Source organism: Melanotaenia boesemani, chromosome 20, assembly GCF_017639745.1.
Source record: "Melanotaenia boesemani isolate fMelBoe1 chromosome 20, fMelBoe1.pri, whole genome shotgun sequence".
Classification (NCBI taxonomy): Eukaryota; Metazoa; Chordata; class Actinopteri; order Atheriniformes; family Melanotaeniidae; genus Melanotaenia; species Melanotaenia boesemani.
In genome coordinates this window covers 29339542-29364834 of record NC_055701.1, presented here as the reverse complement: position 1 = coordinate 29364834, position 25293 = coordinate 29339542, and the positions used below count along the sequence as shown (strand labels likewise).

The following is a 25293-nucleotide window of genomic DNA, read 5'->3' as shown; positions in this document are numbered from 1 at the left end:
GAAACTTAAATAAGAAAAATGTTGTGTCTTTATGAAAATACTGCATCATTTTCTTACTTTTAAATATCAGATCTTCAGTGTGTGTGTGTGATGAGTTGTGATCCGAGACTGAAATCTGCCGTTATGTAAGGCGTAAATGGAGGAGATGACATTTGGAAGCTCTAAGATCGGAAGCCGGTTTGAGATGAAGATATCTGGCAGGCGGTGGAGCCTGGCACTGAGGGCAGATGTTACTGCCGCTCCCATTAATACAGCTAATTAACATTAGTGACTATTCTAATTAACACGCAAGCTAATTAGGAAATAATTAACCAACAGAAAAAAATCTGATCATAATGAGAGAGTGAAATTTAGTACATGTGGCACCACTGACACTAGGAAAGAAATAAAAAGAGGGAGAGTCAGAGGGTCTTAAAGGCAACAATCAATGAGCCAGGGAGGAAAATTGAGTTTTACTTGAAAAATTAACCCCAAAATGCAAAAACATTTAAGCAAATGATTAAAAATGTAGATCCACATCCTAAAGACTTACAATCCCATGTCCTGATTGGCTGGGATGTTTACCATGATGCAGTTTAAACTTTCATTTATTTCATATGTTTAAACTTATATTTAACAGACACAACTTTGAACAAATCATGAAATTAATGGCAGGAATACTATTGGTACCTTCATAAATACGCAAGTCACCCATGACATGGACGCATCAAGTCCATTTTTCCCACGATGTTGGCATGAGTCATATTTTGATGGCCTGTATCTAAAATTGTGTAAAATGAAGGAATAAAAACAAACAAACCTCCACATTTAGTCAATATCTATACAACATGCAGACCGAAGTGGGCTGAAAACGCACTGGCAGATGCTATAAGGTGTGTGGAAAAGTTGGTCTAACCCACATCAACTCCATGGTTCATGAAACTGTGGGCCCATATCAGTTTTCCTCCAACAGATCAGAGGTGATGCGGTGGCATTCCCTCCACCCTCCAACGCCTGGACAGTAAGACTACCTGCACGGCTACTGTTCCTGGATTACAGCATTGCCTTTAATACTGTCAGTGCTGCTGAATCTAAACTGGTCAATCTGGAAGTACCAACACCCACCCTCAACTGGAACGTGGACTTCCTCAGGGACAGTCCGCAGGTGGTGCAGGTGGCAAAGAAGATCTCTGCAGAGCTCACAGTCAGTACAGGAACCCTGCAGGGCTGCTGCCTCAGCCCTAAACACTTCTCACCATACACATCTGGCTGTGCCTCTCCCATGACAACAATACTACCATCCTTGGCCTCGTCAGAGGAAGGGACGAGTCTGATACAGGGACCTGAATCACAGAATCACCACGACCTTGTTCTCAACATGGACAAAACTAAAGAACTCAATTTGGATTATAGGAGGAGATGGGTCGGCAATGGGTCGTCAGAACTGCAGAGTGGGTCTTAGGCTCTGACCTCCCCTCCACGGACGCCATCTTCAAGCAGTACAGCAGGAGAAAAGCACGAAGCATTCTCAGAGACCATCCAGCCCATACACTATTCTAGTGGGTGAAGTCAGGCTACAACCTCAGAGCTTTAGCGCTCACAGGGCTGCTTCCACAGCAGCTTTTTCCCAGCCGCTGTGAGGCTGGTGGCTCAGGACATCAGAGATGGAAAACCTCACTATCACTCAGACGCTGAACAATTAATCCACCCTGCAATCCGCCCCCAATTCATGCAATAAGCTATACAACTGACGTGGCTGAGCGTGACACTGATGAGAAGAGCCATTGAAAACACAGATGTCTGCAGCAAAGCCAAATCAGCAACTCAGCTGCATTATGTGTTCACTGCTCAGGTTATCTGCTATGCAAAGTTGCCTGTGAAACCCATTAGATTCAACTGGCAGGCTCCTTGTTCCAACCTGTGATGCAGAAAGCTTGGCTGAAAGATGACATGGCACATTGTGGCATAAACATGACTGAGCATGTCTGCCAGAAAATAAAAAAACAAAACAAAACAAAAAGAACTGTAGTCATAATCTGGTCAACAGATGAACCACACTGATGTAGTTCAGTCTTCTGATCTCTTCATGCAGGCCTGACTACAGCTGTGTTAGTTCTACACACAGCTGTCCGGCCTAGGCAGGCACACCTGGAACATCTTCTGACAACCATGACAAGCTTTATTTATTGCAGATTTTGGTTCATTTTTGTTTATCAGTATAAAGTTCTAAATATGTGAAGCAGATTGTACAGATAAATATATGTTCACACTCATCCCCCACTTTATCAGCTCCACCTGTTTTACTTCCTGTTTACACTAATATCTAAACAGCCAATCACACAGAAGCATGTAGTCATGTAGACGTGGTGAAGACGACCTGCTGAAGTTCAAACTAAGCATCAGAATGAGAAGGAATGGGGATTTAAGAGACTTTGAACATGACATGGTTGTGGGTGTGAGTATCTACTGGGATTTTCCACCCACAACCATCTCTGGAATGGTCTGAAGAAGAGAAAATATCCAGAGCAGCAGTTGGACAATAGAAGATGGAGAAACGTTGCTGGTCTGATGAGTCTCCATTTTTTTTTATTTATTTATTAACCTTTATTTAACCAGGAAAGTCTCATTTAGATTAAAAACCTAATTTCCAAGGGAGTCTTGGCCAAGAGGCAGTTAAAACACACAGAACATTAAAACAAACAACATTAAAGGCAAAATAAGTAGCTTTGACACCTAGCGTTTCAAATCAGAGCTGCAGTCGAAAGAGAAAAACATGGAGTGCGTCTCCCCCCCCATCATTACATTTGTTGTTGTAAACTAACAGGCCACCAGTTTACTCCACTAATACGTCCATACAGTCACACAAATTATTTAAATGAATGCCGAGAAATAAATTAGACTAAAATCTTTGTAAATCAAGATAAACTTTTCGATTAATTTAAGCAAAACTCCGTTGCTTACCTGTTGAGGAGAAACTTTGCCAGCTCAGACTTCTCCACCTTTTAAAAGATTCTCCAATATTGATCCTCGTTTTATTCCGTTTTGGTCGTTTGCTTTTTCAGCAGGATGCCGAGGCTTTTTAGGTTTTTCTGTAACTATTTCTGGTCCACTTCTTTTACCAGCTTCCATACCTGCAGGCTGCTGACATAAAATACCGAACGCTGCCTTGTTGTTGGTAGACAACCGTGGGGATTCGCATATGATTGGTTAAGGAACAAGGAAGTTGGAAAGAGCAAAACAGTGCACCCAAGTTATTCCAGCACGAAACTCTTATTTTTGAGGGAGAAAAACTTGACAAAAACATTGTTGATGTAGGAGACAGATTGTTTATAGAGAAGCTTCTTTTTATCCCTCGCAGCAAATGAGAACATTTTAAATTATTTTCAAGGAAAACATCCCAGTTATTCAGCCTTTAATATAAAACTGGTCATGATAAACAATTGCACATTATTGAGGCAGTCTCTGATGCTTTTAGCTTGGTTTTGAAGGCATTTAAGGGCAATAACTGTCAATTTCCAGTTTTTCCGCAACATGTTCCAAGCAAAAGGAGCTACATAAACAAAGGCTTTCTTTCTGAGCTTTGTGCAGGCAAAAGGAACAGAGATCAACTGCTCATTTGATCGTTAAGTGTACGAATCAACACGTCTCTGTTTGATTAAAGCACAAATGTAGGGAGGCAGTAGTCCAAGCATAGCCTTGTAAATAAATGTGCACCAATGAGCCTGCCTCCTAGTGGCCAGGGAGGGCCGTCCCACTCCGGAGTACAAGCCACAGAGCTGAATCATGATAAACCGTGTCCACCTTTTGAAGACAAGAAGACGAAGCATTCATATAAAAGAGGTCACAATAATCTAGCACCACTAAAAAGGTTGCAGTGACAAGATGCTTTTGTTAATTCAAAAGAAAAATACAACTTATTATGGAAGAAAAACCCAGTTTGAGTTTTAGTTTCTTGACAAGTTTTTCTGTGTGTGGTTTAAAAGTGAGGGAGTCATCAATCAAGACTCCAAGGTACTTGTATTCATGAACTTCTATGACATTCCCTCCAAGAGGGGACACTGCTGGAATAGTTTCAGGCACCTTCTTATTAGGAAACAACATTAGCTCAGTCTTGTCAGCATTGAGGACTAAAGTTGACTGAAGAAGTGAATGCTGGACAGCAACAAAAGCTTTCTACAGGGTTTCAATGGCATAAAAATGCAGATTAGTATCAGATGTATTTTGATCCAAATCATTGATGGACAAAAAAAATAGGAGGACCCCCAAAACTAAGCCCTGTGGCACTCCCTTTCAAACAACAGCCTGCATAAAGACCCGCATATTTAATGCATTGAGTCCTGCAAATCAGGTAATTTGAGAACCATGCAACCGTCTGCTCTGACAGTCCAAGGTCAAGTAGTCTGCTTTTTAATAGTATGGTTGACAGTGTCGAAAGCTATAGGTCTATAAAAAGTGAAGCACAGTACTGTTTCTTATCAAGTGCCACAATAATACAATTTATTACCTTCATAGTAGTGGTGATAGTACTGTGCTTCTTTCTGAAGCCTGATTGAAATTTGGAGAATCAATTAATGACAAAAAGGAGATTCCAGAATTTTAGCTAAAACACATAAATTTGATATTTGCCTGTAATTAGTCAGAACTGCTGGATCACCACCTTTTAGTAAGGCTTAAACAAACGCTGATTTCCAAACTGTTGAAATTTCTATGATGTTGATTGAAAGATTAAAAGGAATTGAAAGTGGCTCTGCTACAAAATCTGCTGCCATCTTCAAAAAGTAAGGCTCAGTTAAGTCTGGCCCAGGCAGTTTTCTATGATCTAATGTTTTTAGAGCTTTATGCACTTCACAAACAGTAAAAGGTGCAGAGTTAAAGGGATCCACAGAAAGTTTTTTGGGTTCTATGCCAGGATTTGTAGAAGGGGTTCCTGCAGAACCAAACAAGGAACCCACTGAAAAAAAATGCTCATTAAAGCAATTCAAGACTTCAGCTCTCTCATAAACTGGGACTGAATCTTTGAGAACGAATGTAGGAAGAGCCTGAGAAATTTTACTCACAGAAAGAGATTCAATCACTTTCCAGAATTTCTGTGGATCATTGAGGTTCTCAGTAGTGACAGACAGAAAATATTTTGATTTGGCCTTTTTGATAAGAGGTGCATTTATTTCTAAGCTGTTTAGAAACAGACCAATCGGTAGATAAGTCTGTTTCTCTTGCCTTGTCCCATGCTCTGTTACGCACATGTATGATAGCTGCAAGTCCAGGTGAAAACCAAGGATTTTCTCGCCCCTTAACCCTGCATTTCTTTAAAGAAGCATGTTTATTCACAATTAGTGTAAAACTGTTTTTAAAGAAATGTTCAAGCTACCTCTACATCTGGTAGTAGTCATCTGAAGTCATTGCAGAACACTCATGAGGCGATGAGAACTTGTGAGGCATGTTTGTTAAAATCAAATCAATCAAGGTGGACTTTTAAAATTAGGCCTTGTGGATAAGTTGACTAATTGTGTTAAATTAATAGAATCACAAAAACTTTTAAATTCATCAGAAGTTGCATTTAGCCAATCCCAATTAAAATCTCTGGCCATAAGTAGCTCAGTGTAACTTAATTTAGTCAAGAAAGGTTTTAATGTATATAGTGCCTCTTTTGAAGCAGATGGAGGCCTATAACACCCAACAACAACAATAGAAAGGGACTTTGTTATTTCCACATTCAGGCCCAAAACTTTAAATTGTTTGCAGATATAACAAAACAATAGAGGCATTAAATCTTAATTTAATATAAATAGCGACACCGCCTCTGTTTTGGCCTGTCTGTATAATAAGCCAAGTTTCAGAAATTATAACAACATCTGCACCTGTAGGTTTAACCCAAATTCTGACCATGTCCATCTTTGGTAGAAAACTGTGCACGTTAAGATGAACAAGTTTGAGACCAGACAATGATTTAAAATCAGAGGGAGTCTGGGAGTGTTGCAACTCAGGACCAGGTTTTGGTTGTACATTTCCAGACAAAAGTAACACAACCAACATTCTCTGTTTCACATTAGATTTTGATTTAGAACTTTGATATGTTAAAGCCTTTCAGAGTCCTCCATGAGGTGCGCAAGCGAGATAATGATACAAAACAAAAAAAACATTGCGATTTAGGCAAGTCTCTGGATAGAAGAGGTAACAAATTTATATCCTGATCCAACTGAAATGGTAGTTGTTCCAGGTTCAAAAAAGCTATAGAGCAAGTTCCTTTGTAATAATTGTTTTTCAAATGTCAGAAGCTTCCCTGCAACGTGTCCAGGAAAAAAATACTCATTCTGTGATTACCCAAAAAAGTAATAGGCATTTAAGAATAGCAAATAAGGCCATCATCCACAACTTTTAACACTTAACAAGAGTAAACAGTACAGACCTCAGAGCGGAGAATGCTTAGCAAGTAGTGCAAGATACAGGCTTAGGCTGGTTAGCTCCAGGTGGACACAGCAGGTTCAGACTCAGGCCGGTTAACTCCAGGAGGATGCAGTCCTCAAATTCCAAGAACATACACAATCCAAATATTTGTCAAACAGCCGTCAAAAACACTGACTGACAAAAGGACATAAAACGGTTATAAAATCTTTAAAAATCTTTAAAAACAACAAAACACAGACACTTCACAGACAAAAGACATACATCCCATTTCAGCTCCACATTCAGATGCTCGGCTCAGAATCTGCTGGAAACATCATGAAAACATGGATCCATCCTGCCTTGGATCAAAACTTCAGGCTGCTGCTGGTGTAATGGTGGGGGGAGATTTTCTTGGACCACTTTGGGCCCCTTAGTACCAACGTGGCCTGGTTTAACCAGCACAGCCTACCTGAGTATTGTTGCTGACCATGTCCATCCCTTTATGACCACAGTGGAGCATCTTCTGATGCTACTTCCAGCAGGATAATGCACCATGTCACAAAGCTCAGATCACCTCCACCTGCTTTCTAGAACATGACGATGAGTTCACTGGAGGCCACTGGAGGATGGCGAGTGTATATTTTTCATCAGAAATCGGTTGACAATTCCCATAAATTAATATCAGATTTTCATTTTGTGGGTAACTAAACTGATGAGTTTCTCTGAGTGTGTTTGTATTATTACACGTTTAGTTTATCTTGTATCACTGGGAATTATTTATTCTGCACTCAAAGATGAAAGTGGAACATTTTTTTTCAGTTGCTTCATGAGTTGCATTGCATGTGTGAGATATAAACACATTTAAGTGTGTATATGCGTGTGTGTTTCTGTGTGTGTGCTAGCAGTTACATCCAGCCACCTCATATCCATTATTGATCCTGTATCATTACCCACTACTTTGCTTTATCAAGACAAAAACACCCACTTACTGGAATTTCTCATCTCAGATATTGGACTGTGACGCCCCACACACACCTAATTCTGATGCTAACCCTAGAGTGAAGTGTTAATCCCCCAAAATGATTTCTTGACCCACGTTCAGAGTAAGACCTGATAAGTTGACCTCTGAGGTAATGTCCAGCTAAGTTTGGTCGTCATCATAAAAATTAAAACGAAAACACACCTGCACATGCTCATCACAAGAGAGTCTGGGTCTCTGATCAGAAAACCTCCCCGTCGCCTTCCTTCGGACGTTGCTCTGCTCTCCCAGGAGAACGGGCAGGAGAACGGGCAGGAGAGGGGCGTCTGGGTCCATGTCTCCAATGTGTTTTTAATGCTCCATCTCAGAGGAGAGCCAGGGCCTTTCAGTCTGAACATAATAATCACTGCTAATGAAAACAAGCCGCATTTGTGTTCTTTAACAGTTGAAACGATCACATCCCAAAAATATTTAGATATTTGAGCGCATGCTTTTAAGTTGCTTTGAGAGTGGATCTACAGTAAAGGTGGTGGTTCATTAAAGTGATTCTTTTGCTAGGCGTGGTGACAGTCACCTAGCACCTAACTTCCAGTTTAATATTTGCAGCAGCTGATTGCAGAAATGTTGCTTTAAATGAGCTTTTTGTGTGTTGGACTAGAAACTTCCAGAGTCCTAAAACAATGTTTCTGGCTGAAGCTCCAGGCTACAATTAACACAACAGCCAAAAAAGCCAGAAGGCATATATATGGAAGATGTTCCCGCCAGATTAAAGACACATCGCTGAGGGCCGACTGCAGGCACTACGGGACACTCGGATGGAAAGAAGATAGTCGGATGGATAGAAGACACTCGGATGGAAAGAAGATAGTCGGATGGATAGAAGACAGTTGGATGGAAAGAAGATAGTCGGATGGATAGAAGACACTCGGATGGAAAGAAGATAGTCGGATGGATAGAAGACACTCGGATGGAAAGAAGATAGTCGGATGGATAGAAGACACTCGGATGGAAAGAAGATAGTCGGATGGATAGAAGACACTCGGATGGAAAGAAGATAGTCGGATGGATAGAAGACACTCGGATGGAAAGAAGATAGTCGGATGGATAGAAGACACTTGGATGGACAGAAGACACTTGGATGGACAAACGACAGTCGGATGGACAGAAGACACTTGGATGGACAGACGTTTGGTCTATTTTGTTCTACTAGTGAGAAATTAGAGCAAACAACAGGCAGCAGAGGTGGAGCAGATGATCTGGTCTCTGCTTGGGATGACTTCTTTACCGTCTGCTTATTGATCCATGCTAATGCAGAGCTGTTCTGTGACATGACTGATTAGTTGATTGATCTTTGTGTTGGTTTATTATTTGTAAATGTGTTTTTTAATCATGCAGAGAAGGATTCAGTGGTGTTTACATGCTGCTGCATTTCAACTCTCAGTCCTAACACTGCTGTGTGAGTGGCAGATATAGCCCCAGGAAAACCCCAGGAGACCCCCCCCCCCCCCCACACACACACACACACACACACATGCACACTTGTAAATCTAGCCACATTCAGTCATCAGCAACTCAACATAAACTCACACATACATTTTAAAACTAACACACAGATTTTTCACTCAAGAAAAAAAAAACAAAGAACACCCACACACACACAGACACACACACACACAAACACGTCTCGAGGGGTATGTGCTTGTGAGGGTTTCTAGTGATGCTGGATAAATTGGCCCTGACATGTAAACAAAAAGCCCAAAAATGACTTGATTCAGCACATCTAAGTGTAACACACACACACACACACACACACACACACACACACACACACACACACACACACACACACACACACACACACACACACACACACACACACAAACACAATGCTCTCAAGCACTCACACCCACAGAGATTCACTTCCAGGCTTTTTACATGTGTGTGTCAGAGGAGGGGCTACTTTATTCATCAAATAAGGAAAATTCGTCAACATCTGCAGTTAGAACTTAAAGCTGATTTCAAGGAATTTTTTTTCTAATAGGCACTTTTGCACCTGTCACTGACGTGTGTGTGTGTGTATGAGACACCAGACAAAAGATAAGTGAATTAATAACCTAGGGGTGGCAGTGGCTCAGGCGGTAGAGCAGGTCGTCCAATGACCGGAAGGTTGGCGGTTTGATTCCCACTCCCGCAGTCATCTGTTGTTGTGTCCTTGGGCAAGACACTTAACCCTCCAGTGTTGGCATCACTGGTGAATGAATGTGGAGGAATGTTCGGTGATGGTTGGAGAGGCCGTAGGCGCGGACTGGCAGCCACGTTTACGTCAGCCTGCTCCAGGGCAGCTGACCATCATGAGTGAGGAGTGGATGAATAATGGATACACAATGTAAAGCGCTTTGGGTGCCTTGAAAAGTGCTATATAAATCTAATCCATTATTATTATTAATAAACGTCTCTAATGGCTTTACTGATGGCCACTGACCACGCGCCCTTGTCAGACTTAATTCTCACCTCAAAGTCTTTTAGTGTTTCAAACCAAAAAATAAAATATTAAAGCACTTTGCATGAATGTTCCTAAACAGCAACACCAAGGCACATCAACCAAAGCACCATGATAAAAAGACTAACATCAACATTAACGACCCGGTTTACAGCACGACACTGAGACAGTAACAGTTTATCTGCGTTTTGGCCTCTTGTTTCCATGGTAACACAGTTTTGGGCAAATAACAGCCTCTAGTTAAATTTCCCTGTAACATCAGTATACAGCCTGTCACATACTCCAGGCCATGAGAAGAAAATGACGTTAGTTTGTTCTCATGGACGTGGTTAGGAACATCTTCTGGCTTGTTCTCAACGCATTGGCTGAGCAGAACTTTCTTCCCGTGGAGCTCTAAGAAGTATTGTGTGATTGGTCAGACATTTAAGGTGGGCGTGGTTAACGTGAGAAAGTGTGATGGGGAAAGTTGTGTCTTTACATTTGATGCGAGGCTGAACAGACAATCTAATGAACAACTGATCGATGTGCTGAGAAAGTACGAACATACACACGGTAAACAGAGACAAGTCGCTGGTGGACAGTAATAGTGTTGTTGAGCCAGCGTGGAGGTTGGCACGCAACGCTGCTGTTGTGTTGGCAGGTGATCTGAGGATGTGGTGCACACCTGCGTGTGTTGTTAAAAAGGTTCACTGCCCATCAAAGGCCTAGCATGTGCACTACATGGTTTCTGGCCCTATTTGTGTTTTCCCTGCACGGACATTGTTTTCATTCGGCTGGTGTGCAAATGCTTTTTTTTTTTTTTAAATATACTAATGACAAAGTTTAGCATTTTGCATTGAAACGTTGTGTATACAAGGCCTGAGAAACGACGCCAACAACCACCAGAACAATGACTCTAACAACAACAAGAACACCAGCAGCAACACTAACAACACGTAGAAACAACACTTCTGACACAACACAAACACCAGAAATAACACGTTCTGTATTCGTCATCATTCTCAGCAAAGTGAGCAGTGCTGCACGGAGAGGACAAGGCAAGCCAGATATACGCTCCTTTAACAGTGAAGGAGACGATTCTAAATGGAGCTCTGTTCTCAGACTCAGCGTTATAAGTTGTGTGAAGGAGCACATAAGTATAGAAAAGATCAGTCAATCTAACTAATGAACTTCCTGACTGATTTACTGACTCGCTGACAGACTAACCAGGCAGCAAAGAGCCTGCAAGAGCAACTAAGATGGAAGCAGATGGAAGTAATGAAGGAAAATGGAGAGACAGTGAGTGTCTTTCTGTTTTTTCTCCTCTGAGAGCTTCCAGTTAGAGTTGTCTCTAATAGCAATGCATACACAAACATTCAGACACACCTTAACGCACACGCAGACAGTGTTGTTGATTGTGTATCGCCGGCTTGTTTATTAGCTCTCTGATTGAGCAGCTCTGCCTGCTAAAAATTGGATGACCTTTCCAGATCCTCCAGTCGAGTCTGCTAAGTAGATCGGATGGTGAACGCTACTCGATGCGACAATACTTTATTCAGATTGTTACAGAATAAGGAAAAAAGCAAGCGTTATGCGTGTGTGTGTGGGCATTGCTGTTTGTACACACTCACCCTGCCTTCATTGGTTCAATTGAAGCCTCATCTCCATATAGTTTGTATGCAATTACATCTGAGCGGCGTGCTGAGTGCCTCTATATGATTGTCTGGATACTGAGTGTGACTGGCTGTGATGTGTATGTGTGTCTGGAGCAGTTCATGGTCAATTTGTGTGACTGTATGGCTTTATGGGAACATTTCTGCAAGCTGGATGGGAGTGTGTGTGTGAGGAAGGTAATTTGTACTTGGAAGAAGCAATTCATGCTAAATGCGTGTGTGGTTTTATGGCTAATTTGTGTTGGCGGGATGTGGATATCTGGAATCAGAATGGGTTTATACATCTATAATCATACACATATTCATATGGCTGCATGAGCAAATGTGTGTAAGTCACAAGATGAGAGTGCAGGATGAGGCCAGAGTGCCTTTCTAGTGGCTCGTTGGCGGCTTGCAGGGCTTTAAAGGGCACGTCCGTCAAACTATAAAGAACCAAATCTCATTTATCTCTAATAAACAGCTAATTTTACTCAGCAGATCTCACTTAGACATTCAGCTTTGTCACATCACATTAACTCCATTCATTCTGAATACAGAAATCCTGTTTCTCATGTTTATTTAGGCAATGATGTAATCATGTTAATCATAGTTTAAAAAAACTCCACATGGACGATTACCTTTCCAGGCTCAGGTCATCAAGGTTCTATATGGTGCCTCAGCCTATGCTGGATCCTCATTCCTCTGAACATCCATTCTTGATGCTGTTAATGGACCTACTTCTCCCAATTAGGGGCCCACAGCCAGTTTCCAGTCCCACCAGTGTCACCCTTACCTTCCACATGTACTTTTCTTCCTTACAGCCTATCGCTATTTTTTAGCTTCTCATGATCTTGCATGATGTTGCAGTCACTTGGAATTGCTTCATCAGTCACTACTGGCTTTTTTCACAGTAAGCCAGCCACACAATGTCCACCTGCTTAGTCAGTAGCTTGATTTGGAAGTCCCACAGAATCTTGGCTCTATCACTGGGTCTGCATCATCTGTTGCCGGGGGGACCAAGTCCCTGCTCAGATCTGATTGCGTATTCCAGAAGTATTCAACTAAAATTTGTTAGTTGGAGCCATGTCTGGGAAGTCATAATGCCTATTTAGTCATATATATATATATATATATATATATATATATATATATATATATATATATATGTATGTGTGTGTGTGTGTGTGTGTGTGCTGGCTAACTTGAGCTGTTAAACTAATTAATTAAAGTAAAACACACATGACCCATTTCAAAAAGGGGAAAAACCAAAACAAATAAAGACTGTCTCTTCCTCATGTTGTTATGAGACAGTGAAACTGGTCCATCAGCCTCACGGATAAGAAGGTTTTTTAAGGGGCTGCATGATGAGCCCTTCATTGCACTCTCTCTTTCCTACTCTTTGTTATATATGGGTAGTAGCGTGCTGGTTCAGAGGGCCGCGGTAACCAAGGAAACTGGGCTGTCAACACCACTTCATGAAAAAAAAGACTTTGCGTTTCCCTTCCGCATTCATGGGTTTTTACTTTATTGTAGAAAGTTGTGGGAGAATCACAGCGGTTTCGTAATAGGAACAGGACAAGTCTAAATAAGCCACTACACTCAGGAAAACAAGTCCAGAAACACACAACTGACGATGTTTTTTAAGAGACTTCACAGAAAAACCAGCCCAGTATGGCTATAATGGCAGATTTAGCGACACTGCTGCCTTTCTCTGGCACAGTCGTTGGTATCTCTGCCTTTGCTAAGTTTTCCGCCAGGAGCCAGGGTCCGGATGCAGACCGCGGTCCACTTGTTAGTGACCTCTGGCACATTCAGCTCCGTGGAAGCAGCAAACTCCCCCTTTCCCCGCCCATCGCCACCTCTCCCCAGGTCATCACCCAGTTGACTGAAGTAGTGGGTATTCCAGCAGCTTCGTTATGGCGTTCCATATGCTGTACCTATCTGCTTTTCACACCCTGTTTTTCATACTGTCTGCCCTTGTTTTGCCATGTTTAGTCCATCTTTCTTCAGAGCAGCCTTTTCAGGACTTTTTGTCTGTTACCAGACTTTGAATCTGTCTGTGGTACATGCCATGCTGGGGTTTATCCTGTGATGGTTCCCCCCACTGGATTTCAGCTGCATGAGGCCTTATGGGCATGGATGGGCCAACTTTCTAATGTATTCATGGATCTCATCCTGCTCTGGCACTCCTGGCCATGTGGCATGTGTCATGCAAACATGTGAGGTTAAAACTGTCTACAAGCATTGTTGTTTTAGGTAAAGTTAAACATTTTCTGAATTAAAATGCATTATATGCCCTGTACAGGGATGGCATGGCTCAGTGGGTAGAATGGTCATCCTGTAGCCCAAGGGTTGCCAGTTCGATCCCCGGCCAGAGAGCTAATGTTGCGGTGTCCCTGAGCAAGACGCCGAACCCCAAATTGCTCCTTATGGGTCGTAGTTGAGCGCCTTGCAGCTTCCACCATCAGTGTGTGAGAGTGTGTGAATGGGTAATAAAAAAGGAGGAGGCTGCACGGTGATGTGGTGGTTAGCACCGCAGCTTCACAGCAAGAAGGTCGAGCCTCGGCTGGAGGGAGGTTCGAACCTGGGGTGTGGTGGCCTTTCTGTGTGGAATCTGCATGTTCTCCCCGTGTATGCGTGGGTTCTTTCCGGGTTCTCCGGCTTCCTCCCACCATCCAAAGACACGATGTTAGGTTAACTGGTCTCTAAATTCTCCCTAGGAGTGTGTTGGCCCTGCGATGGACTGGTGACCTGTCCAGGTGTACCTGTCTTTCACCTGTTAAATGCTGGGATAGGCTCCATCTTACCCGCGACTCGTAATGGACTAAGCGGTAGATAATGAATGAATATATGCCCTGTACTGTTCACCTGTGGGCCATATGTCTTTTGTTGTATTGAGGTGTGGGGTAACACTTACAAAAGCACCCTGCAGTCATTATGCCCGTAACAAAAGAGAGCAATGAGGATAGTACATGATGCAGGCCTCTGTGATCACACTAACAACCGCTGTCTGACGTCAAAGCATTAAAGTTTATGGATCTGGTGGAATGCAATACTTAACGAACCAAGAGATAATTTACTTCTTAGTAACATACAAAAGTTGTTCTTGGAGAGAAAAGGGGAATAAGAATTAGGAAGAAACAAACTTAAATGCTACACTTAAGAGTATGTGCATTTAGTAAAACACAACTTTTTAGGTATTATAGTATTTGGTATTTGAAAGATTTCATGTTTAATTTGATACATTTAGTCTTTTATTTGAAATTAATAATAACAACTGGGTTCTTCCTTGTTTGGCCAGGGTAGCTGTGCATCTAAAAGCTGGCAGGTCAAATGTATTTATGGTTTAAACTTTGTTCTTTCCATCCTGAAACTTCTTCAGGACCTGCCTCTTTCTTTGTCGGTTCCGGTCTGAGTGAACGCTGGCATAGCTGTCGCCGCTGCTCACCGGCAAAGAAAAACAAAAAATTGAAACATCACCTGCTGTATACCTGGCCAGTAGCCTCAACGCTTTCTCTTGACAGCGACGGCGTTCTATTGTCAGCTGCCCACCTGTCAAACTGCTGACCTGTCAAACAGCCCACTGATCTACAGCTTACCCGCGGATCCCTGGCTTTCCAGCCTCACTCCCGAGAAGGATGACGTGGATTCTCCGTGTGTTGCTGTGGTTTGCAGCTGGCTGGCTCCTGCTGTCACTTGTCCAACTCCAAGCTGACGCACTGTTCCAGTACTCAGTTGCTGAACTTCTGAAGCTCCGACGCCATGTCGACGTTTTCCAGCCTCCTTCTGGTCTCCCCATTCCTCCGGAGATCTTCTTCCAGCCCTGCCGGAGGTACGTCCACCGTGGATCGCGTGGCAAGCAGATTTACAACATCTCCGGGTCCTCAATACCGACCTTACTCACCTCACGCCGACGCTCTCCGATCATTCGCCGGGATGCTAACTGCGCCACCCTGGCTAGTTTGCCAAGGGCAGGTAACTCTGCCTGCAAAAGCAGCCACGCGACCGCCACCTTTGGTCTTCTGAACATACGCTCTCTCAACAATAAGGGCCTTTTAATAAGAGATCTTATTGTAGATCATAATCTTGACTTTTTATGCCTGACAGAGACTTGGCAGCTGCCTGATGATTTTATTTCTCTAAATGAGTCCGTCCCGCCGGGCTTTGTTTACGTCTGCCTGCCTCGTGCTTCTGGACGCGGTGGAGGTCTTGCATTGCTCCATCGTGAGAGCTGGAAAGTTGTGCCGATTCCTGCTGCTCCGGTCTTCTCCTCCTTTGAGTATTCTGCATCACTGCTGCCCGGTCCCTCTCCCACAGTCGTTACCACCGTCTACCGTCCTCCAAAATATAACAAGGATTTTTTGAATGATTTCTCCCTCCTCCTCACCCATCTTTCTTCCCTCTCCCACAACTTGATCATTCTAGGTGACTTCAATATTCATTTGGACAATGACAGTGCTCCTCTTTCCAGGGACTTCTCGTCCTGCCTGGACAGCTTTGGTCTTCATCAATACATTAATTTTCCAACCCACTGTAAAAAACATATTTTGGATTTAGTCTGCTGCTCTGGTATCGCCCCTACTGGTTGTAAATCTCATTCTGTTGCTTTTTCTGATCACCAGCTCGTCACTTTTAACATCAAGGTGCAGCTGTCTAAAATTATACTCCCTCGCATCATCTCCTTTCGTAATATAAAGGACATAAACATCGAAACTTTCACATCTGATATCAATAATTTTCCCAGTGTATCTTCCTGTTGCTCACCTGATGACCTGGTTTCTTTTTATGACAAAAGTCTTCACACTCTCCTGGACATCCATGCTCCTCTGCGATCTAGATCAGTCTCCTTCACCCGCTCAGCACCCTGGTTTACTCCTGCCCTACGTCAACTGAAATCCCGCGGCCGTCAGCTGGAACGCCTTGCCAACAAAACTGGACTCACTATTCATAATAATATGTACAAGGACCACATCACTGTGTACAAGGCCGCTCTCTACTCAGCCAAATCTGCATACTACTCCAATTTAATCCATTCAAACAGTCATAACTCTAAAACCCTCTTCTCACTTCCATCACTAAACCTCCTGATTCTCTTCCCCACCATATGCAATCTCACGATTTCTGCAACAAACTCATGTCTTTTTTCATTTCCAAAATCACAGATATCCATACACACCTCACTTCAACTGGAGCTGCAGTCGCTGGAGGTGACCCCACTACCTCCTTCCCATCTCTTACAACCACTTTTTCTAGTTTTGACCTTCCCTCAGTCCAAACCATCTCTGACATTATCCATAAATCCAAACCTTCCACATGTCACCTTGATCCACTTCCCTCCATCCTGGTTAAATCCTGCTGCTCCTCACTTGCGCCTCTCATTACCAAAATCATCCACTCTTCATTGAGTTCTGGTTTGGTCCCTTCTTCACTCAAATCTGCCTCAGTCACGCCCATTTTGAAGAAACCTGGCCTGGACCCAACCAACTTCATCAACCTTCGTCCCATATCCAATCTCCCCTTCATTTCCAAAATTTTAGAAAAATCTGTTGCCTTTCAACTTCATAATCATCTGCTGTCCAACAATATTTATGAGCAGTTTCAATCTGGCTTCCGTCCCCTCCACAGCACCGAGACTGCACTTATCAAAATTTCTGATGACCTACTCATGGCTTCCGACTCTGGACTGCTTTCCATCCTCATTCTCCTGGACCTCACAGCAGCCTTTGATACCATTTCTCACGCTACTCTTCTAAGTCGACTCTCATTTCTTGGCATCACTCACACCCCAATAGCCTGGTTTACTTCATATCTCTCTGATCGAACACAGTTCATACAACTCAAATCTCATAAATCTATTTCCTACCCCGTTTCCGCTGGAGTGCCCCAAGGTTCTGTACTGGGCCCCCTCCTTTTTATCATCTACATACTCCCACTCGGCCACATCCTTCGTAAATATAATATCAATTTCCACTGCTACGCGGACGACACCCAGCTCTACCTCTCAACTCAACCATCTGCCTCGCTCCCGCCAACCGCCCTCACCCTCTGTCTTGAAGAAATCCAGTCTTGGTTCTCATCCAACTTTCTAAAACTAAACAGCTCTAAAACGGAAGTCCTCTTGGTAGGCACACCTCACACCCTATCCAAAGCCAATAAATGTTTCATTACTCTTGATAACTCAACTGTCCTCCCCTCCCCTCAGGTTAAGAGCTTGGGTGTCGTCCTCGACAGCACATTGTCCTTCCAGTCTCACATTAATAACATCACCCGGTCCGCCTATTTCCACCTACGTAATATTTCTCGTCTCCGTCCTTCCCTCACTTCCCAAACTACTGCCATTCTTGTTCACAGCCTGATCACATCCCGCATTGACTACTGCAATTCACTTCTTTTTGGCCTCCCCAATAAGTCCCTCCAGAAGCTGCAGCTCCTCCAAAACTCTGCCGCACGTGTTATCACTCGGACCCCCATTGCTCATCATATCACTCCCATCTTGCAACAACTCCACTGGCTCCCCATCAAACAAAGGATCATCTACAAAATACTGATCATCACTTTTAAGGCACTCCATAACATGGCTCCATCTTACATCTCTGATCTCCTTCATCCACACACCCCTTCCCGCACACTGCGTTCCTCCCATACCCATCAGCTTTCCGTTCCCCCGGCACGTCTGGCAACAATGGGGAGCAGGGCGTTTAGTCGCTCGGCTCCTCATCTCTGGAATTCCCTCCCTCCTGATCTCCGTACAGTGGACTCCTTCCTTCTCTTCAAATCCAGACTCAAAACTCATCTGTTCAGACAGTCTTATCCCCCCTAAGTCCATATACATCTTTCCACAGTGTTTCCTTCCCCTATCACTTATTCTGTTTTGTGCTTTTAATGTTTTGCTTACTTTTAGTGTCTTATGTTTGTACAGTGTCCTTGGGTGCTTTGATAAGGCGCTTTTTTAAAATAAAATGTATTATTATTATTATTATTATTATTTGTAGGCACTTGGTTCTGTCTGACTTTTTCAGGCCTCCCCATGCTTCTTTTTGCCAGTGGGATCAAGGTACGTTGAGGCTAGCCTGATCATCTGGTTTTAGTCAGACAGGTAGTTCAGCCTCTTCAGCTGTGATCATCCCACCTCGTTCTGATACCTTTTGATCAAACATACACAATAGAAATGGCCTTCTGATATGGTGTGATGTCTTGCATAGTCCTAGCACCAGCCTGTCATCCGTGTAGAGGAGGTTGTTGATCCATGACCACTCTCACGATCTGGTTGAGAAGTTTCAGGCTATTGTAGAACGGATGCAAGGACAGACTCGTGGAATCTTCTTGATGGTAAATTGGCTCTGAATCTGCCTCTACATATGTCCTCTACTTGTGTTTTGCTGCCGTATTCCTCTTATTTATTTTGTTTGCATGTCTCTTTAAGTGAAAGACATAACTCATATCAGACTCAGCCTGGACACTACCAGAATCCAGAAGGGGAATATGCCAGGTTATGTTTTTAGATTATATTGCAGAATACAGTTTGTCATTAACGAATGTCCTGTGTCTTCCAGGTGGATGTGTTCTCCAGCCAGTGTGAAGCCAAGCGAGCTGCCCTGGAGAGGATGGCGATCAAACTGAGTAGCTTGCAGTACCCCTCGTCCTCTAATACGAGGCACAACAATCATCTGGCCAGGAACAACAGGTAAACACAGAAAGACAGAGCACATACCATTTTCCTTTCAAGTTTACATACATATATATATATATATATATATATATATATATATATATATATATATATATGTATATATTTATATGTATATTTATTTATATGTATATATATACTTTCCAATGTTATACATTATATGCATGTGTTAAAAAGTCCCGATGTTGCACTCAATCAAATTCAGCTGTTTCTCCAGAAATAACTATAATTCAAACTCACTACCCACAGCTCTTCTTCATTACCTGATATTCCTGATTATGTGACCAGGATCATATCTAACGGTAGACCACAGAAATATGCCAGAGACATGCCTAACCTCATCCATCCATCCATCCATCCATCATCCATCCATCCATCCATCCATCCATCCATCATCCATCCATCCATCCATCCATCCATCCATCCATCCATCCATCCATCCATCATCCATCCATCCATCCATCCATCATCCATCCATCCATCCATCCATCCATCATCCATCCATCCATCCATCCATCCATCCATCCATCCATCCATCATCCATCCATCCATCCATCCATCCATCCATCCATCCATCCATCCATCATCCATCCATCCATCCATCCATCCATCCATCCATCCATCCATCCATCCATCCATCCATCCATCATCCATCCATCCATCCATCCATCCATCATCCATCCATCCATCCATGGATGAAGGGAGAACATGCAGACTCCACTCAGATTCATCCTTCTCCATCCCACCACCTCAACTGTGGGGCATTCCAGTACAGAGTAGAGTGAAGCCAGTAACACATGTAAGCTGGAGGAAGAGCCGTCATCTGACTTTACTGCTATCAAGTCTGAGAAAGTCTGAAACTGTCATGTGTCTGACTTGTAGAGATCACGACTACGATTCACCGTCACTCTTTCACACGATCACATAAACGCCGTAGTCCTCCCCAGCTGCCACGGAGTCTACTGCGATCGATTAAATTAACACAGTAAACTCTTATTTTTGAGCCCACCTTAATTATTTGGCAATAAGATAATTAATAATGAGATAAATTATTTTACTGTCACGATAAACTGTCCTTGTAATCTAGAGTTAATGAGAAAGTTAACTTCTTATCTCGAAAGAAAAAAAAAAGTGAGCATGGCCACTCTCAGCTTCCGTAGTATCAGTTTAAAATGTCATCAATGCAACTTCAGATGAACAACAATGTGATATATTACCCCATGTCCCTGATTTCATATAAAGTGAACTAGAGTAAAGGAAGAGAATGGGATTTTTTCCCCTGGTATTATCATAAGGCTAGGTGCTGTTTCAGATCATTATGTAGAAGATTTCTGGACTTCTGAATTCTGGCCAGGAATTATTTCCTCCTTGTATTGTTTTATTCGATTAAAAACTTGTGGCTTATTTTCACAGCGTGCAGTTCATAAATAAGACAGAATCTGCATAATTTAATGGAATGCTAAATAAGAATTAGTATAATAATTACAAAGAAAAGACAAAAAACTATCAAGGAATTTTTATCTATCATGACAGAAAAGACACATCCAAACAAGACACACAAAATAATACAGTAACATGTAACACACACACAAAGTAGAGTGCAATCACACAAACACACACACATAATGTATGTGTGTTAACAGCAGTAATCTGGTGTGGCCAGGCTCAGCTCGTCTTTGGTCACGCTGCCTGTCGGCGTTTCATCCCCAGCTTTGAGGACCCTCCCTCCTTGGTTATCACTCACAGGCAGGGCATGTGCACGCACACACACACACACACACACACACACACACACACACACACACACACACACACACACACACGCATGCATGCATGCATGTATAAAATGAAAACATACACCCAGTTGTGTGTATGCAAATAAGAAATGAAGCTTAAATTGCTCCCTGAGAGTCTGGAGCATGTTGGTGGACTTTGTGTTGATGGTGCGTTGTCACGGGGACAGACAATGTGCACAAGCATGCACACACACTTTAAACCCATTTTCTTCCCGCTGTACTGTCTTCTTTCATAAAATAAAAAGTTTACACATACAAAGAATACGTCTGCTGTATATTAACTTACTTCACGCTAATTAGTAATTCATATGTGAGCTGCGGCTCAGATTTACATTTGTTTGTGTGCATCTGTCCAGCGCAGTGGTGTGTGTGATGAGTTTCATGTTCATTGGATGTAACATGTTTTTGTCTCCAGCTACTTTGAGTTAAAATTCCTCGAAACTGAATTATTCAGTTATCTCACCAAGCTATCTAAATCAACAGCTAAATAAAATTAGGATAAGAGGGAAATATAGTTTTTTCTATTTTTCATTTTGTTCACATTACCTCTTTGGAATAAATATCTTTATCCACTAATCATTAATTTATCTATCCATCCATTATTCAGTGAAGGGCCGTGGGTGAGTTGGAGCCTATCAGAATTAAACAGGTGAGGGGCAGGTACACCTGGACAGGTCACCAGTCCATCACAGGGCCAACACAGAGAGACAGACAACCGTTCACACTTGCCCACTCCTAGGGAGAATTTAGATTGATCAATTAACCTAACATGCATGTCTCTGGATGGTGGGAGGAAGGCTCGAACCAGCGACCTACTTGCTGTGAGGCTCGTTAATTTTTTACCCTTAATTAATTCATGTTGGCTGCAGCCCCAAGGGGGGACACGAGCCAAGGATCTCTGAGGGCCGGTCCCAAGCCCGGATAAATGCACAGGGGTGCGTCAGGAAGAGCACCAGAGGGATGTGTGAACACATACTACGACTTCAACACGGGTCAGATGGAAGCGGATTATTCACTGTGGGGGCCCCTGAAGGGAAAAGCCGAAAGGAAAGAATTAATGTATGCTGACTTATCACTTCACTGAGACCCTTTTCAATACAAAAAGAGTAACTTTCTATTTGGAAAATATTGATCAGTAGTTATTACCCCTATGATGATGAGAAAGCAAGGACCAAGATTTCCCTTGCCCAGTCGTTGGTCACCGGGGCCCCCCTCTGGAGCCCGGCCTGGAGGTGGGGTACGGAGGCGAGCGCCGGGTGGCCGAGCCTTTGCCCATGGGGCCCGGTCGGGCTTAGCCCGAAAGGGTGACATGGGCCTCCCCTCCCGTGGGCTCACCACCTGCAGGAGGGGCCATAGGGGTCGGGTGCAGTGTGAGCTGGGCGGCTGCCAGAGGCAGGGACCCTGGCGGTCTAATCCTCGGCTGCAAAAGCTAGCTGTAGGGACGTGGAATGTCACCTCTCTGACGGAGAAGGAGCCTGAGCTGGTGCGCGAGGTTGAGCGGTTCCGGCTAGATATAGTTGGACTCACTTCGACACACGGCTTGGGCTCTGGAACCACTGTCCTTGAGAGGGGCTGGACCCTCTTCCATTTTGGAGTTGCTCCCGGTGAGAGGCGCTGAGCAGGTGTGGGCATGCTCATTGCCCCCCGACTTGGAGCCTGTACGTTGGGGTTTACTCTGGTGGACGAAAGGGTAGCCTCCCTCAGCCTTCGGGTGGGGGGACGGGTCCTGACTGTTGATTGTGCTTATGCACCAAATTGCAGTTCAGAGTACCCACCCTTTTTGGAGTCCTTGGAGGGCGTGTTGGAGAGCACTCCTTCCGGGGACTCCCTCATTCTGCTGGGGGACTTCAATAATGACGTGGGCAATAACAGCGAGACCTGGAGGGGCGTGATTGGGAGGAATGGTCCCCCTGATCTAAATCCGAGTGGTGATTTGTTGTTGGACTTCTGTGCTCGTCATAGACTGTCCATAACGAACACCTTGTTCAGGCATAAGAGTGTCCACATGTGCACTTGGCACCAGGGCACTCTAGGCCGCAGTTCGATGATCGACTTTGTAGTTGTGTCATCTGACTTGCTGCCGCATGTTCTGGACACTCTGGTGAGGAGAGGGGCGGAGCTGTCAGCTGATCACCACCTGGTGGTGAGTTGGCTCAGATGGTGGGGGAGGATGCCGGTCAGGCCTGGCAGACCCAAGTGTGTTGTGAGGGTCTGCTGGGAACGTCTGGCAGAGTCCCCTGTCAGAAAGAGTTTCAACTCCCGTCTCCGGCAGAGCTTCAACCATGTTCTGGTGAGGCGGAGGACATTGAGTCCGAATGGGCTGTGTTCCATGTATTGTTGAGGCGGCCAGCCACAGCTGTGGTCGTAAGGTCATCGGTGCCTGTCGTGGCGGTAACCCCTGAACTCGTTGGTGGACACCAGCAGTAAGGGATGCCGTCAAGCTGAAGAAGGAGTCCTATCGGGCCTTTTTGGCCTGTGGGACTCCAGAGGCAGCTGATGGGTATCGGCGGGCTAAGCGGAGTGCAGCTTCGGCAAAAAGCCGGGCATGGGAGGAGTTTGGAGAGGCCATGGAGAATGACTTCCAGATGGCTTCGAGGAGATTCTGGTCCACCATCCGGCGGCTCAGGAGGGGAAAGCAGTGCTCCGTCAACACTGTGTACAGTGGGGATGGGGGGCTGCTGACCTCGACTCAGGACGTTGTAAGGCGGTGGAGGGAATACTTCAAAGACCTTCTCAATCCCACCAACATGTCTTCCGATGAGGAAGCAGAGTCTGAGGTAGCTGGTGCTGGCTCTCCTATCTCTGGGGCTGAGGTCGCTAAGGGGGTTAAAAAGCTCCTCGGTGGCAAGGCCCCGGGGTTGGATGAGGTCCGCCCAGAGTTCCTTAAGGCTCTAGATGCTGTTGGGCTGTCTTGGCTTGTTATGGGCTAACCATACATTTTTCTCCTTTGAAGATCTTCAAAAATAAATAAATAAATGAATAAATAAATAAATAAAATAAAAGAAGGAAATTTGCTGCTTCATCTCCTTTACTTTGCAGTTAATTTAAGTTTAATATTCACCATACTAACATGGGAAGCTGTCCGTCTGAGTATAGTTTCATTATTTGACTGATATTGTCATGATCTGAGTTTAGGATTTTCTGGTTCTATTTTTCTTGTCTTATTTAGTAGGTTTTCCTTCATTTTCTGTTTTGAGTTCTGCTTCCTGGTTTAATTGAGCTAACTAACTTCAGCTGTTTCCTGTTAGTTCTCCTCTGCATATATACCCCTCAGATTAATTTATTCTCTGTCACTTCGTTGGAGGCTCCATGTTATGTCTTGCCTCCGTTGTATTTTGTTTTTGTAAGGTTAGTTTTTTCCTATTAAAGCCTTTGTTGCCGAGCTGTTCCCCTCCTGCCTCATCTGCCTGCATTTGCGTCCTCGCCTCATCTATGCCTCAACCTTGGCAGATAATTGTAAAAGAGAAGCTTAGTTATGCATGATTTTACAGATACGACAGGAGGAGTATGCAGGTTTCTGCCTTTGTGCATTCACAGTTTTCTTCATAAACCTACAGTTTTTTGTGAATTTGACCCCCCTGGAAAATACCTTACTGTTCAGAACTGAAGAGGCTGTTTGGACGAGAGGTCAAACATCTTCAGGAAGCAAGAAAAGAAGTTCAGCTACCCTCATTTAAGCATGCACCGTTTTGACTGATGAGTGAGAGAATGTCTTCCTCATTGTCACGTGTTAAATGTCTGTGTTGAATGAATCCATTAGACAAGAAGAGACTCACAGAATCACCTCATAAATCCAGCAGACTCTTTGACTGAGAGGTGATAACTCCCAATATGGCTCATTCAACCTTTCATTTATTCACCTTACTCTCCTCTTCTGTCCTCACCTCTTCATTTCCTCTCCACCTACTCTCCAACTCATCCTCCTTTCTCCACCAGCCTCTGTTATATCTCCATTTCCCTTATTCTTTCTTTTCTCTCTTCCTCCTTTTACCTTTCTGTCTTTGTCCTTACTGTCTTTTGCATCTTTGAATGCCGTCCATAATGCTGCCCATTCTCCTTTTTCTTCATCCTCTTGTTTGTTTTATGTAATTTCTACCTTCTCAGTTTTTCTTGTCTCTAATCTTTATCACTTCTTTATTTTTCTCTCTATCCCCCTCTCAGCCTTACTTATCTTTTCATGAGTTTTCTCGTTCTCTTTGCAGTATTCCTTTAACCTGTCCTCTCCCCTTATTTTGTTTCTCTCTAAAAGGCCTTGGATTTTGTTGTTTTATCCTCTTTCCAACTTTTGTCCCCTCCCTCCTTTTCTGATATGTGGGGTTTGATAATTATACAGAGAT

General features: G+C 43.6%; 1 protein-coding gene across 1 annotated transcript in view; it reads left to right on the top strand.

Moving 5' to 3' along the window:
* The window catches only part of akap6 (A kinase (PRKA) anchor protein 6), a 315131-nt gene that overhangs the window by 182135 nt on the left and 107703 nt on the right, over positions 1-25293 (top strand). Inside the window, exon 14 of the mRNA XM_041971385.1 lies at positions 19027-19157. Within this exon, the coding sequence (XP_041827319.1) occupies positions 19027-19157 (131 nt within the window). The remainder of the gene's footprint in view (positions 1-19026; positions 19158-25293) is intronic.